This window comes from Vitis vinifera, chromosome 1, assembly GCF_030704535.1.
Source record: "Vitis vinifera cultivar Pinot Noir 40024 chromosome 1, ASM3070453v1".
Lineage (NCBI taxonomy): Eukaryota > Viridiplantae > Streptophyta > Magnoliopsida > Vitales > Vitaceae > Vitis > Vitis vinifera.
Window position 1 is genome coordinate 11,025,420 of NC_081805.1, and position 16,451 is coordinate 11,041,870.

Here is a 16,451-nt window from a genome sequence, read left to right on the forward strand (position 1 = left end):
ATGTTTTTCCATACGAATCTGGTGACGTCTTTGTCTTTGATGCTAGCATATGCTTCAGCTTCCACCCATTTACTGAAGTAATCCGTAGCAACAAGTAGGAATTTCTTCTGCGCGGGTGCGGCTGGGAGAGGTCCTATTATGTCCATGCCCCACTGCGCGAAGGGCCATGGACTTGATACTGGTTTCAGTGTTTCTGATGGCATATGTGGAATGGGGGCGTACCTTTGACATTTGTCACATTTTTTGACGTAGGCTGCTGCATCCTTCTTCATTGTGGACCAATAATATCCTTGCGAATGAGCCCTATGCGCCAGAGACCGTCCTCCTGAATGATTTCCGCATATTCCCTCATGCAACTCAGCTAATACATAAAGGGTCTCTGAATGGCTTAGGCACCGAAGATAGGGGCCTGTGAAAGAGCATTTGTATAAGTGCCCCCCAATCAGAGTGAAACGGGCGGCTTGCACCCGGATCTTGTGTGCTTGTTTGGGATCTTCGGGCAAAGTGCCTATCCGGAGGTATTGTGCAATGTTGTTTGTCCATTCTTGGCCGTCTGGTTGACTTGCCTCAATGGCGCTGCAAGTGGAGGTTTCTGCGACGGAAGAGTTGGCTTGCACATGTATAGGCAAAAATATGGTTTCTTTGATGGGGAGGGAGGCAGCTATGCCTGCCAAGGCGTCTGCGCGTCCATTTTCAGTTCGTCTGATTTTTTCGATCGTCCACTCGGTGAATCGTTGTAAGGTATCTTTTACCTTAGCTAGGTATCGCGCTATGCGCTCATCTTTGGTTTCGTATTCCTTCTGAACATGTCTGACCACCAGTTGAGAATCGCTATAGATCCGGAGCTTAGAGACAGATAGAGCCAAGGCGAGATCTAATCCGGATAGGATGGCTTCATACTCCGCTTCATTGTTTGAGGCGGGAAATCCCATCCGGATGGCTTGTTCCAGATGTTCCCCGGTTGGTGATTGCAGCAGGAGTCCTACACCGGATCCGGATGATCGTGAGGCTCCATCGACCCACAAAGTCCACCACTCTTTTTCATTCTATTTCTGGCTTTGTCTGGGCCTTCGGGAATACTCCAGCACGAAGTCAGCCATTACTTGGCCTTTCATGGACAATCTGGGTTGGAATTCGATTCCAAACTCCCTCAATTCGATAGCCCATTGCAACATTCTTCCGGTTAAGTCTGGCTTGTGCAGAATGTTGCTAAGGGGCTGATCGGTCAGCACGACCATCGGGTGGGCTTGGAAATAGGGGCGGAGCTTCTGGGCAGCGCTACGAAGGGCTAAGGTTGTTAGCTCCATTTTTGAGTACCAGGTTTCTACGTCTGCCAATGCTCTACTGACGTAGTAGATGGGTCTCTGCTCCTTAGGTGAGGGGGAGCGAAATAAAACAGCACTGACTGCCCACTCTGATACAACTAGATACATGTACAATTTTTCTTTTGGGATGGGGTTGCTCAGGATGGGCGGCTGCATAAAACAGTGTTTAATCCTTTCAAAAGCGTTTTGACAGTTGTCCGTCCAACCGTTTGTTCCAGTTTTTCGTATTGCCAAGAAGAAGGGTCGCAATTCCTCAGTGAAGCGGGCTATAAAGCGCCCTAGCGCGACAAGTTTGCCTGTGAGGCGCTGCAACTCCTTCTTGTTCCTGGGTGGTGGTGTTTCTATGACTGCCTTGACTTGATCCGGGCTAACCTCTATCCCTCTTTGGCTGACCATAAAACCCAGAAATTTGCTAGCACTTACGCCAAATGCGCATTTGGAAGGATTCAACTTCATGCCATATTTCCTCAAAAGGTGAAAAACCTCTTGTAAGTGGAGAACATGCTCCTCTCGGGTTTTGCTTTTAACCACGATGTCATCAATATACACCTCCACTGTGTGACCTATCAGAGGTTTGAAGATTTTTGTCATCAGTCTCTGATAAGTGGCGCTAGCGTTTTTGAGTCCAAAAGGCATGACTTTGTAGCAATAGAGGCCATTTGGTGTTATGAATGCTGTTTTCTCCTCGTCATCTGGGGACATGGGAATCTGGTGATATCCGGAGAAGGCATCCAAGAAAGAGAGCATTCCTTGCTCGGCAGTGGAATCCACGATTTGATCTATTCGTGGCAAAGGGAAACTGTCTTTTGGGCATGCATTGTTGAGATTAGTGTAATCTACACAAACCCGCCATTTTCCTTCTTTTTTGGGTACCACCACTACGTTGGCTAACCAATCCGGATATTCTACTTCTCTGATGAATCCGGCTTCTAGCAATTTGTCAATCTCATTTTGGATGACTTTTTGTCTATCCGGGTGAAAGTGTCTAATCTTCTGTCGGACGGGTCTGGTAATTTGAAAGACGTTAAGCTTTTGAGATGTAATAGAGGAATGAATTCCCTTTATATCAGCATGCGCCCATGCGAAGATATCATGGTTTGGTCTGAGGGCGTTTTGCATACTGTGGGTCTCTTCTGGTGTCATGAGGGAGCTGATGTTTGTGAGATGAGTACTTTCCTCCGAAATTTGGATTGTTTGTAAGGGATTTGCTGCCGGGGAATCTTTGTCCGCAGGGCCCAATAATTGCTATCGGTCATGCGGATTGCTGGGCCCAAGGAGGGATGCATCCTCCTGGCTGGTCCCTGCTTCTCGTGCTATCTGGTAGCATTGGCAAGCGGCTAATTGGTTGCCATATAAGTCTATTTGCCCATCGTTGGTGAGGAAACTCACCATTTGATGATATGTAAAGGGGATAGCTTTCATGTAATGTAGCCATGTGCGCCCTAAGATGATATTGAAGGGTGATAACTCTTGTACCACCGAGAATTGTACGTTGAGAGTGACTGGGCCTGCTTGGACCGGCAGTACAATGTCTCCCAAAGACGTAGTTGATGACCCGTTGAATCCGGACAGGATTCGTCCGGGGTTTTCAAGGCCTGCGAGACTGTGTCCCATGTGGCTAACGACCGATGCTTGTACAAGATCGACGGAGCTGCCTGGGTCAACCAAGATGTGTCTCACATCGAAGTTTCCTATCTCTAGGGACAAGATGAGGGCGTCGCGATGTGGCTGCAATGTCCGGGTAGGGTCAACTAGTGGGAAAATGATTGTCCCATCTATGGGGCGAGGGCCCCCTCTAGTTAACCTAGGCTGGATGGAGTTGATACGTTCGCGTACCGACGCGGCTCGCAACAATCTCTGCCTTTTTCGCCTAGAGTCGTACTCTTCGTCAGATGGGCCTCCGTTAATGTAGTTTATAACGGCCTTGGTAGTGGCTGGGGCTCTGGGGGCTCCAGAGTTGGGATTTTGGGGAACGTCTCTTCCCCCAGCATCCGAGCGGAGGTATTGCTTTAAATGTCCCGCCTTAATGAGCTTTTCGACCAAAAAATGGAGGCACCTGCATGTCTCTGTTGTGTGACCATGATCTTTGTGGAAGGCGCATCTTTTGTTATGATCTCTTGTGGATGGGTCCGTTCCAATGGGTCTAGGCCACTTGAAGTCGGATAAACCCTGGATCATCGGGAGAAGTTTCTCATATGATATGGAAAGAGGTGTGAGAGGCGGCCTTTCCGGGAGACTTGGCCCTTCCTGCCTTCTGTCAGACAGCCTTGGCCGGTCCGGAAGTTTAGCATTTATTTTTGTGCCACCTCTAGATGCCTGTCCGGCAACCAAGACTTGCTGGGTGGCTGCCCGTACGTCATCTTCGACCATCGAATATTTGTTTGCACGTCTGAACAATTCGTCCATCGTTGTATGAGGTTTTTTGGCTAGTGATTCAAAAAATGAAGTGCCTGGACAGATGCTTCGCTTGAAGATCGGTAGGACAGCATCCATGCTGCAAGCCTCTACCTGGAGTACGGCCTGACCAAATCGCTTCACAAACTCCCTTAAGGATTCGTTATCTTGCATTTTTATGTTTTGTAGAGTGCTGATGTTCTACTTATGTCGAGCGGAGCATAAGTATTCTCCCACAAAAGCTTCGGATAGGTCCCTGAAGTTGCCAACAGAGTTGGGAGGTAGGCGATGAAACCATGAGAGGGTCTGCCCTTGTAGGTTGGCGGGAAATACTTTGCACAGCAGTGCATCGTTGCATATATCGAGAGTCTTAAGCTGTCGATAATGCATGATATGATCGAAGGGATCGTTAGACCCATCGTATGTGGAAAATTTTGGTACGAGGAATCCCCTTGGGGGCTCGTAATGGGTGATGTGAGAGCAGAAAGGCGTGGAGAGCATGTCGTTCAGCCTTTTGCTGATGGAACCAATTGGTGGCTCGCTTGGGAGGTTTCTCCCAGCTTGTTGTACCGCTAGGTGCAAGTGAACGTTCCGCATCATGGGGGTGACCATGGGGTCACGATGCGGATGCACGTTCTGCACCATGGGGGTGATCATAGGGTCAGGGCGTAGTGCCCAGGTCGTGGCTACTGGTGGCCTTGATCTCCTAGGCTCTTGTGGACCTAGTCTTGCGCGCATTGAATTTGACAACTGAGATTTTCTGTCACGTTGTCTTTTTGCTGAGAAATGAGTAGAGTCTGAGTTTTCCTCACGGGGAGCTCGAGGCATGGGCGTGTGTGGCTCATGAGGCCTCACGTTGCATGCTCCTGGGATAGCTCCTGCTGTTCCAGGATATATAGACTCTAGCACTGGCCTTGAGTTTGCTACTTGGCCTCTTGAACGCTGACGACGAGGAGGCTCTGATGTTGAAGCTTGGATGCGTAATACAGCGTTTTCCTCTCTTAGTCTTTCTGTCTCTTGGAGGAGAGCTTTCAGTTGTCGTTCGCTTGCTAACTGTCTCCTTTCGATGGCTTGACGCCATTCAAAATTATCCTCCTCTCGCCTACCAGATGAACGGCTTCGAGAAGGTGCGGCCATCTTTGCTGGCGATTGAATCAAATGAAAAAATTTTCCCACAGACGGCGCCAATGTTGAGGCCTTACGACGCTGGTGATCCACGTAGTTGCCCAATGGATGGACGCACGATCTCAACTAATACAAGTTTTTGATTCAGTAGTTCCACCTGCAAAAGGCGTCCGGACGGGGTGTCCGGACGCACCTTCTGATGGTTTTGTTAGCCATCGTCAGAGAGAGGGAAATAAATCAGTTGGCCTTTTACTAGGTACAGCCAGCTTACCTTGTCTTTGTTTGTGAAGGCTTTATATATATAGTTCCAGAAGCACTGTTCCCCTCATTAATGGTGGGGAGATATTTTGTAATGTCATGATGACACTAGGAGGTGGCAAGGTTATCATCACCCTACGGGCGGTTGACAGAGATCGTGGTAGGTGATGCGGCTGTCAGAGATCGTGGTAGATGATCATGTGAAATGATCATGGAAAGTGACTTGTTGTCACTTCATCTTGTCCTCTCATTCTGCAGATGGCAAGATGTGGGCCATGGCAGGCTGTTGTGATAACGTGTAAGACTTGCTTTACTTCAGTCAATGACCCGGACATCATATCTGGATGACCTATGTTGGTCATTCAGATGCATTGTGAAAGTCGTTCGGATGTCTATGTTTATAAGTGTCGTTTGAACTTCCTTGAGGCAATCCGAATATGAGGGGCGCATCACGTGTATCCGGATGAGGTGATCCGGATGGTGTTTAGCCAGATGAGAATGTGCGCCACGCGTCATCAGGAGATGTGTGCCACGTGTTATCAAGGGGAGGGGTCCCTACAACCATCATGGCAAGGTGGTGGTGTCCTTGGCCATGCATCCCATGCAGCTTGGCTCCTCCGAAAACCTGCCCCCCACTCCAAAAACAAGCCGCCAGCTCTTCCCGGGTTTGAGAAAAAACCCATGGTCCAAGAGGGGTCTACAATAACATTAATAGAAAAGTAAGCAAAAATTACCGAAATAGCAAATTCATCAAAAGAGGAAGTAAGAACAAAAAAATTGTAGTGTTAAAACCAATGCTTTTAAGTTCAGCAAAAGAAGAAGTATGAATAAAATAGAAAAGAAATATCCATACCTATGCTACTTGAAAAAAAATTTTTAAAAAAAAAATGTAGCATTAAAATCTATGCTTGTAATGCTAACTCTTTAAAGTTTAAACTAACTTCTATGTAAAAGCTTAATATTACAACTCTAACAAGAGAAATGAACAATTTTATCCCATAATAGTTCAACCAATGCACTAACCAAATTTTCATTTTTATTTTTCATGGAAGGAGTAAGCACATAAGGATCAAACATTATTTTGTTGAAGGGTTAGTGAAATATGGGAAATTTATTGTTAAGTTGTGTAAGACACACAACTAGATTGCATATAAGGAAAAAAAGATTGAAAAATAGAGAAAAAAAATAGCTTGGGAATTTTGTCTATCTAAGAAATGCCTATGCTTTGGAATTACAACTTAGAAAGTTATATTGATTTATATATGTACAATTTAAGCTTGATAAAATAATGAACAAAAGAAGGCTGAAGGTTTTTCTCTTTGTAATTTCTTCCCTTGACTGTTTTATCAACTCATCATACTTTCCAACAATATTGTATTCTAGAAAAGTGGCCTAGTCTTTCATATGACGCTTTTGTCGAAAACATAGGGGACACATTTTATGATACTAATTAAGGACTTATACCTTAAGAGGTTTTTCTCTTCTCGAATAAGTGTTGCTTTCGCATATTAAGCTACCCATTGCAATAAGCATCTAAGCCCTAGCTAACTTCAAGCATTCCCATTGTAATGTGACTTGATTAAATTAAGGGTGTGGTTTGTTTGGCAACAAGAGGTATCAAAGTCATCATGTTATTAAGAAGACACCTTTCTAGAATTATTCGCTTATTCAGCCTATTTTGGGCGTAGAATTTCACTTATATAGGTTGTTGGTTGCATTTGAGGCCTTCCCAACCAAAATGAAATATAATTTTTTTTTTTTAAAAAAAAAAATTAGTTAAGAAAAATTGAGGTACTCAATTTTTTATCTTTAGCCTTTAAGAGTGAAGAAATGTAAAAACGTTTTTAAATTAAAAGGAAATCAATTTAAAATATTTAATATAACTTTTTATAGAAAAATAGAATTTATATTTTATTTTATATAAATTAAAAACTTAAAAATTCCAACCAAGCAAAAAGTTATATCTATGGTAATGTTAGAACCACATTCAATGATTTTGGTTTTAAATAAAAAAAACAAAAACTATTATCAATGAGTATGATTTTGATATAAAAAAATATATATTTTATTGAATTATGAATAGCCTAGTTTTTAAGGGGTATTTTAGGTATTCTACGTAGTAATTTGTTCTCATTTTCAATTAACATAAAAAATTATTAAGGAGACCGTTTTTTAAATAGAGACGTGTGAAAACAGAAGAGTGGTGGGAGGCCTAACATCACATTGTATTTTCTGTTTTATCATAGTATAAATTCTATAATAACAAAATGAACATAAACCTCTCATTGAGAAGGTGAACAAAGAGATAAAACAAACAACCGACAAAGGTAGCAGGTGAAATATGATATAATAATTGGTACATGGAAACTTGATTTGATTTTCATCTTAAATTTTTACTCGGATGGTTAGGTACCATTTATCCAACTTTTGGCGAGATTCAGATCCCAGCCGGCCGTGAAAGGGTCAGGCCGGGGGCTCAAGCTAAGCTTAGATGTGACTCGTGAGCTGGCCTCGAACTAGTAAAAAATAGGAAAAGATAACATTCGGGGTATACCTTGAACTTTAACATGGACCATAAGCTTCAGCTAGTTCTGCCATCTTTTTCTTTTTGTCAACAAAAAAGCACTTAATCAGAGTAGATACCATCCCAATCATCTCATCTTAGAGGATCACAGATTCAACTTTATATTGAAACATTTTCATATATACAGTGTGATTTTAACATTGAAGCCACTGTGCCGAACCCATTTTTCTTTAGTTCTTGCCTTTTCCAGCTACAGCTATACGAAATTCCAAATGTAATATAGAGGTTTACAGTTCCAAAAATTACAATAAAGAGTGGAAAAATATTTCTATAGAAACCAGTATCAGCACTAAAGAATATAAAAGTAATGCTATGACTTAGAAGGGCCAGCACCCATTGATGAACTCCTCACTGCAACCTTGACCGCACCAACCGTGCTACGCTGCCTCATCTCAGGGCTCAGCCCTTGAGCATCCTGGTAACCACAACCTTCTTCCATCTGAACCCACACCGAGTATGCTATCTGAACACCCACAAACATAATACAGGGAATGAGTGCATATAAAAACCTAGATAATACCGGTTTCAATGAAATTATACTCTTAAAATCATTTGGTCTTTGCAGTTGAAATGAAACTGCTATTAGATCTGTTTGCTTCATCAACTTGACAAGAAGAAAGAGAATCTAATAATCATCAGTCTTTCTAAAAAAAGCAAAATCTTCAAAGTTTGCATCAGCAATGATATGTGTAGTCTTATTATAGACCCAGTCCCATTATAAAAAAAGCAAAATGCAACTACTTGCATGGTTTCCGAACCCCCCAAGTTACCACTTATTTTTTTGGAACAAACAAACAAACATTCATAAATGAGGAAGAGCTGCATGAGCAATTCCGATCTCTCTAATTCAGAACAAAGAACAAATCATTTTGTTGAAATTCAATTCAATCAAATATCTAATATCCGTCATTTTCTAAACAAAGTGGGGTAATTCAACAGTGAAACTACAATATGACATTAATATCCTCAAGATGCTTACATGGATTGATTAAACCACACAAATTTCAATGGAATTACCAGTGGTTAATACAGACTACTCTGAACCAATGGCTGGCTGGTGCTGCAGGCCAGATCATGACTACCAAGCCCAAGGTGAATCATTAAAGTTCTAAAGGGGTTGATATCAGAATTTATACATAATATTACTTGCCTCACTTCCATATTTTCATGCAATTTTTATTACTGTCTCAACTATAATTGGCTTATAACATCTATCCATGGTACAAAAGAATCAGCAGGACTTGATGATAACTGGATACCCTAGAAAAGGTAAAGCCAGGATCATTTAATAATCTTAAGCAAGCAGTATGCCTAACCTGAGCAATTCTACAATTTGCTTGGATTTCATTCAGGCAAATTGCCTCCATGCATTTATTACTAGTTATATTCATAACATATAGTGCAACACTTTCATTAAGCAGTTTCAATAAACAATGTCGATAGCACTACACAAAATGTAAGGAACTGGTTCACTGAAAGGCGAGCAGGACAAAATCCACATAATAAGTGCAATCTCCATATATGAACTTAAAATCGGTTATAAATGACATTCCTACTAAGGACTTGGAAAGAGTTCAACTCTTCAGAATTACTATTTCTCAAAGTCAAAGCATAGTTGAGAGTTGAGACCAACTTAAGCCTTAGCATAAGATTCACAACACACACCAGATCATTATTCAAAGAGGGGTTTTGTACCACCATTTGTCTGGGAAAAATGAAAAAGAAGAAAAAGAACCAAATTTCACTGACACAGCCCTGACCCATGGAGATGGCTTAAACAACTCTCATTACTTTAGGATTATGTTGGTTCCCGGAAAGGTTGGAGTTAAAAAAGGGAAAAAGAAAATAGTGAGGAAAATCATATGGAAATAAAGGGTAAGGAAAATTTATACAAAGTTTTCTCTTGTTTGGATATCGATGGAAAATTTGAAGGAAAGAAAATTAAATTGTTTAAAAATGTGCTTTCCCCTAGCTTTCTTCACATTTATTTAAGGAACATCTTTATCATTTTCCATCTACATTTTTCATAGTATCCAAATATAAGAAAATCATTTTTCTTTGCATTTGTTTTTCCTCTCCTTAGTACTTTCCAAGAAACAAGAATAACCTAGGTTATTTTTTTTAGGTATTTTGTTGCTTTAGGTTTCTTATTATTTTTATGTTTCAACAATAACTACAATTATTTTCCTTTTATTTCTACAATTTTGAATTCTATCATCACGATTGTTAGGCTTAGGGGAGACAGGTGTTATAATTTATTAATAAAAACTAGCCTTTCAGAATTTGAGAATTCTATAAAAAAAATTCTCTTCCTACAGGTTTCTAGGAATTCTCTTGAATCAACAAGACTTTCAATGCCTAATTCTTGCTATTCTCTTAAGAAAATCAACAAGTTCTGGAAGATGACACCTTTAGTCATTGCCAGCTTGTTTCTACACACCCAATGTGTCAAGTTATATTCGAGGCAAAACACCTGCTGTGTCAAGTGGTATCAAGCTGAAAACCTAGATCAAGGTCACGTATTAGCAGAAAGGCAACTGTAGTTCGAATAGTTTTGTAAATTGGGATTCTATGCCAATCTATGATGAATACCCTGAAGATGGTGATAATGTTTATAGTGCCACAAACGAATCTTTTTACATTTCAAAAATCTTATGATAAAGACTACAATGATGCTTCTGCTACAAGGATGTAACTAGCTCAATGCCCTGGACAAAGTTGCATAACCCAACAAATCATGATAAATACTTATGCTACAATCAATATTGTTCCTATTGCCAATAGAAGGAGAATAACTCTCATATGAGAGGACAAAGAGATGAAGTGTGGGAAAAAATGGCTTGTAATTGTGGACTGTCATGTAAATTTTAGGACAAATTCTTTTCAACCTAGAGGACTGATACATGCATGAAGATTGTTTCAGCACAATTTTTTTCCTTTTCTTTTCCCTAGAATTAAGTCAATAAATACATTATGTTGACTCAAGGAAGATTATTATTAATTAAATAAAAGATTAATTTTTCTTTGAATTTGAGACTTCTATCAATTCTTTCTTGTTCCTATTATTCTTAGTATTCTTTTAAATCAATAAGACTTTAGATGCCTACTTCTTGGTATTTTCTCTACATTCTAGAAGATGACACTTTTTGCAATTGCCCAACCTTGTTTCTATAGGCCCAATGCCTCGAGTAGTATCAAAGGCAAAATGCTTGCTGCACATTCATTCATCCAATTGTTCATTCAATGAATTGGCACTAAATCCCTCTTCAATGCAGTGTGACAAGTTGTGACAGGCAACAGGTTGTATATTGTGATGGTGCAGGAAAATAGCTCCAGAGAAGCCACACCCATATAGAAGATGCAAGCTTTCCTACACCTGTACAATGCTCATGGAAGATCTCTTGCAGCATTGGCACTGATCATTTCATGAATGCCTATAAAAACTACTTTCCCTGTTTGAATGGTTGATTATTGAAAATTCCATAACTAGTGGCTCCAGCGTCTAGTTCATCAGTCAAGCAATGCAGGGCTACTGGGATTCCTTTTTGCCAAAAAAATACATGTAGCTTAGATGATGTTGGTAGAAAAGAGATATATGATTAGATATGAACTTATTAGGCAAAAAATATGGGTAGCAAGATATCGGTTGAGATTGATTATATTTAGAGAAGCCCAATTGCTTCGTAGGTATGCCTCCCATTTTGATAAGGTAGCAAGCGGCAACATCCCCATTTTAGAGGGGCTAGGTATAGTGGATGCGAAGTTTGAATTTATGTGGTGTCAATGTGGGAGTGCAAGTGACATTGTAGTACCTCTAACCAGAGAGAGAAAGAGTTAAAAAGTTCTCACTTGAATCACATATTGGTCTGTAATTAAGCTAAAAGAGCAGAATTTTGCCAACCCAGTACATGGGACAAGGCGATACAGAAGAAATCATATGACCATTCTGTCCTTTCCCCTATCTTCTTCAGCAATAATGGATCTACAATATCTTATGGAAATATGCCAAGAAAACCTTGGTACATGAAAACCAAACCAAAGATCACGTTCATGGGTTTAATCCACCTTATAAGATCTAACTGAAGGATCAAAGACACTATTGATACCTTTGATCTTATCCAAAAAATCAACCAGCTAATAGAAGACAATTTTATTTGTTGTAAAATACTGGGATTTTTAATTCTTGCCTCAATGCAATAGATTCAGTTCCTTCCTCACACATGAATTCTATGGAAGTTAAGGCACATAATGATACCTTGCCAGAGGCATTCCGAACAGGAGATATGTGAAGAAGATTCCAAAACGAACTCCTATCCTTCCTGAGAAAGGAGCAGAAAAACATGGTTTAAATCTGAAGAAACTGCAGTTCATCTAAAATACGTTGGAAAGCATAGTCAAGTATCAACCTGTAATTTAAGATACGTACTGTGCATGCTTGCTCAGTTTGGATGCTTTCCTTTACCTGCGGAAAAATAGCAGTAGATGTAATTATCAGGGAAAATCCATTCCACTAATTTGTTACAAAATTACAAGGCAAAGATTCAATAGTTAAAATTTAAAAAGCATAAACCTGCAATAGAGTTGATGGATCCGTATCCACACCACTCAAAAACATACACTGGCATCCCAACACTTCATGTCTAGCATATCCTATTAAAATAGAAATAAGGATTAGTAAGAAGCTTGATTGTTTAATATATCATAATATCCAAGGTCCAGATCTTTCTAGCTCAAACTATGAAATTTCCTACAAAGGGCTAGGACAAATCAATGTGTGTATAGCTCTATAAAGCTTTGAGCACCTGTCAATTTTAAGAAGGCATCACTTGCATAAACGATTGGCATCTCAGGTAAATGGGGATCAGTCCTGCAAGAGCAACACATATATGTTGTGGGATGCATAAGGCGAAGACATTAACCATCTTCAAACACTATATTGACATCTATGGTAAAAGAAATTTAGGAATTGTAAAAACTCACAATACAAAGCTTTGTTTGATTCTACCAAGAGATATAATTAAGGAAGCACCAAGGAGGCCAATTCCAGATAAGGTGCATCTCTTTTCGCAGACCAATTTGCCAGTTAACTCACTATAGTGTGTTAGCAAAGACAAGATATTGTTAACAGCGGCTGCAGCCCTTCTCTTCTCTTGATCACTTGCTTCCCGAGGCTCTTCATCGTCTACCATAAAAGACAAAGGCAATGCATAAGAACCCAACTAAAACCAAAATGATAAGCTATACAAATGAAAATCGGAATAAAGCAAAACTAGAAAACTAAAGCAACAATTAAGTAGACTGGAAATGCAGATGTCAGCATTAAGAACTGCAAAACGACAGTTAAACAAGCAACATGGTAAAAATGAATTGCATAAGTAAAAAAAATAGAAAATAAACAAGACCGATGCAATATATAGATTGCTAAACATAAATTTAAATGACCAAACAGTGTTTAAAAAATGAAAAAAAACACACACACAATCAATGATGAAACACAAACAGTCAATCAAGTAAAGAAACAGGTTTTGAGTACCCAATCATGAGGCAAATGACACAACAAAACCTTGGTTGAATTGAGGTATATAAGCTAGCCCAACCTAGAACCTAGAAAGAAGGCAAAATTCAATTACACAATCATGAGAGATTAAAAATAAAAAGTAAGCTGAAACAAAATTCAAGCCTCAAAGTTAGAAAATTATCAACCAAAATCCATTAGAAGCATTTGGCAATATCTAACAACCACAGAAATAGAGTGAACTAACTATGGAAAGAATTTCCATCAAAGAGACAGGCAATTAAGAACTGCAATCAATATAGCAAAGAGAAGAATGATATGATGCCACATGATGAATATAATCACATCAAAAGGATCAACAACTAAGCTTGAATCATCATAAAACATCGAAGAAACAGAGTCATTATTAGTTTGAAGAGTATCTAAGATGCAAAATGGGATACAGACCTCTGTTATCTGAATCAAACAGCGACTCGAAAGCCAAAACATGCTCCAGCTCCAACACTGAATCCGAGCACACCTCCCTCCTACAAGACCCGAATACAATATCACGTGACCTACACCCGTCCTCGCATACTCCATCTCTTCCAGGCCCGCTTCCGGACCACCTTGGCTTCCTTGACATTGGCACTTGAACTGCAACAAAGTGTATCACCCTGCCATCTTCCTTACTAAAAACAGGACTCATGTGAAATAACATCCAAATGGGGGTTCCATCTTTACGATAATTCAATAAAATAGTTTGAATTGTCCTCTCTTCTTGAATTGCCTCCTGAATTTCGGTTATCGATCTCCTACTAGTCCCTGGTCCCTGAAATGCCCTACCATTCTTCCCAATCACCTCCTCTTTCGAATATCCCGACATTTTCAAGAATCCCCGGCTGGCAAAAACAATTGGGTGCCCTGAAATTGAAGGATCAGTGATAGTGAAATTATCAGGCAATTCATCGAGCGCTTCTCGCACCCAAACCGAGTACCGGTAATTAAAAGACTGTTCAATCAGAGCCAATTGTGATTCCATGGTTTTTCTTCCTCCTGTTGTTGTGTTCTCGGATTAAACCCGAACCTCAATCCCATGTGGCGCGTTGAGCGCGTGTGCTTCTCCTCTAGAAATGACTTTGAAATAAATATTAACAGCCCCACCAGGAAAAGAAAATTTGAATCAAAACAGAAGAATCATGAACAGAGCACCTACGAATTAACTAAATATCATCTTCCCAAATTTCCAAGAGTCTCAGTGAAGGGTACGAGAAACAAGAGCAAATAAATTGAAAATTTGATGAAAACAAAGGAAACTTACATGGAAGAACTACAGCCTACACCCAAGTGAGTGAGCTACACGATGAAGAACAAGATCGATCCATCTCGTACATATAACAAAATATCTCCCGCAGAATCTTTCTTTCCAATGAACAATAACGAAATACAAACACCAATCAATCGTTTTCTTGTTTCCCAAATGACTCAGAAAAAAAATGAAAGAATACCCAAAAAAGAGAGAAAATGGAGAGAAAAGAAGAAGAAAAAAAAAAAGCAACAACAGCGATCTCTTAAAGAATTGGAAGACCACGCAGGCATGCAGAGTCACATAAATTAAGGATTTTTATTAATTTTCGTGACTGTTAATTAGTCTATTCGAGTTGAAAACAATGCGATTTGCCCATCTGTCTCTCTTGATTAAGAGAGAGGGGGGGAGAAGGGGATAATAAAACCAAGCTTTTCTTTTCTTTTCCTTTTTTCGGTTTTCTGTATATTGTTTTATATTTATCTCCACATGCATGAAGGCTGGTGTTTGGGGCTGCGGAAAATTGGAGAACTCGTGTCCTCCATACCCCTCACTGCTGGGTCCCATAATCTCATCAATCTTGGTTGGATTCTTGGAGGTTTTTAAAGGATATTTAGCTTTGAATTCTGTTGAACACTGTCACTGTTATTAGGATAAGAACTACACCCAAACCCAATACTCAAAAATGATTTCAACAACTATATCATTTCTTCTTTCTTGTTTATTTGACAAACCAACGAGACTCTACTCATTTTCCTTGTAGATGAAGCTTGAAAGGGCATAAGAAAAAAGAGAGAAAAAAGTTTGGGGTGTTTTTTTCTCCGTGTTCATTGTACCCTACCATTTTTCCATTCATAGCAGTGCACATTACATTCTGTCACCCAATGTTAACACAAGTGATTAAGATATTAAAGTAATGTTTGATGTGGACATATACTTTTGTGTGGAGGGGATGAAACTTCTTCCATATTTCAGAATTATTAACTTATGTGGTATTTACTTTTGATCTAATCACAGACTTAATTCTGTGACATAAAAGTACAGTTCTCTGTACAAGAAACATAAACAAATAAAGGGATGAGACGCTGTGATGGATTAGGACTTTGCCTTACCTTCATGATCCAAGAGGGTTATTGGATAGCCTCTTATGTGGGCCCAGATGAAATCAATAATTGAGTAAAGGGAAAAATGGGAAGCCACCCCAAGTGTGGTGAGGAGCAGTGGGCGTAGGAGAACATGTGATAGAGATGAGAAGTCAATAAGATCGATGGCCGAGAAGCTTTCAAAAGAACCGCCAGTGGTTTGGCATGTTTGGCGACAGGCGTATCCACTCTGGTTCTTATCCATCCATGTCATCTTGACGTTAATAGCCGGTGGCGTTTTTTGTTTCCTTCTTTAACTGAGGGCGGCCGCAACCAATTTGCATTAACGACGACGAATTCATGCGATTATACGTGTACATACACTTTCTTTTTGAAATTTTCATGTTAGATACGTATTAGGATTTTAGTCATACTTACATAAATATACTTAAAGAGTAAAAATGTAGCGATACCAACTCTCCCCTGTTTAATATGGGATATCAGAAAACATCTCTACGCCACATCATCATTGTGACCCTTTTTAAAATGCATCTTTAAAAATAACATCAGAAGTTTTTTTCCTTTATCCAATAGGACGTCATAAAAGATTTTATATAAATAAGTAAAAAATTAGAAATAAACATTAAATATAATTAGCTATAAATTTTAAAATTACTTAAATAAAGTATACAATTTCATGGGTCATAAGTAAGAATCGTAATTTGTGTGGATCGGGTCCAAATTTAATTTGACTTTTGAATGAATTTAAATAATCATTGTTAATAGTTGTGAAAGTTTTTTTAATCCAAATTCAATTTAGGTTGAATTGAGTTAAGGTTAAGATTTATATAACTTGAATCTACTTGAATTCGATTTAATATTT

The 16,451-nt window shown here is 39.5% G+C and overlaps 2 protein-coding genes across 10 annotated transcripts; both read right to left on the reverse strand.

Moving 5' to 3' along the window:
• Positions 1 to 2,570: 2,570 nt before the first annotated feature.
• LOC104880062 (uncharacterized) lies at positions 2,571 to 3,731 on the reverse strand. The gene is made up of 2 exons (XM_010655284.1): positions 2,853 to 3,731; positions 2,571 to 2,642 (listed from the first exon to the last, which is right to left on the reverse strand). Exons 1-2 carry the CDS (start codon positions 3,729 to 3,731, stop codon positions 2,571 to 2,573), a joined length of 951 nt encoding a protein of 316 aa, XP_010653586.1.
• Positions 3,732 to 7,763: 4,032 nt separating this feature from the next.
• Positions 7,764 to 15,356, reverse strand: LOC100260420 (protein TWIN LOV 1). 9 transcript variants are annotated; one of them, XM_010654162.3, is made up of 8 exons: positions 14,502 to 15,356; positions 13,649 to 14,392; positions 12,667 to 12,868; positions 12,489 to 12,553; positions 12,257 to 12,336; positions 12,093 to 12,148; positions 11,942 to 12,005; positions 7,764 to 8,149 (listed from the first exon to the last, which is right to left on the reverse strand). In XM_010654162.3, exons 2-8 carry the CDS (start codon positions 14,220 to 14,222, stop codon positions 7,997 to 7,999), a joined length of 1,194 nt encoding a protein of 397 aa, XP_010652464.1. In that variant the 5' UTR covers positions 14,223 to 14,392; positions 14,502 to 15,356; the 3' UTR covers positions 7,764 to 7,996. The 9 variants fall into 9 exon arrangements, with proteins under 9 accessions (XP_010652464.1, XP_002269901.1, XP_010652469.1 ...); XM_002269865.5 differs by having other exon boundaries at positions 13,649 to 14,307; positions 14,502 to 15,135; XM_010654167.3 differs by having other exon boundaries at positions 13,649 to 14,317; positions 14,502 to 15,135.
• Positions 15,357 to 16,451: the final 1,095 nt, after the last annotated feature.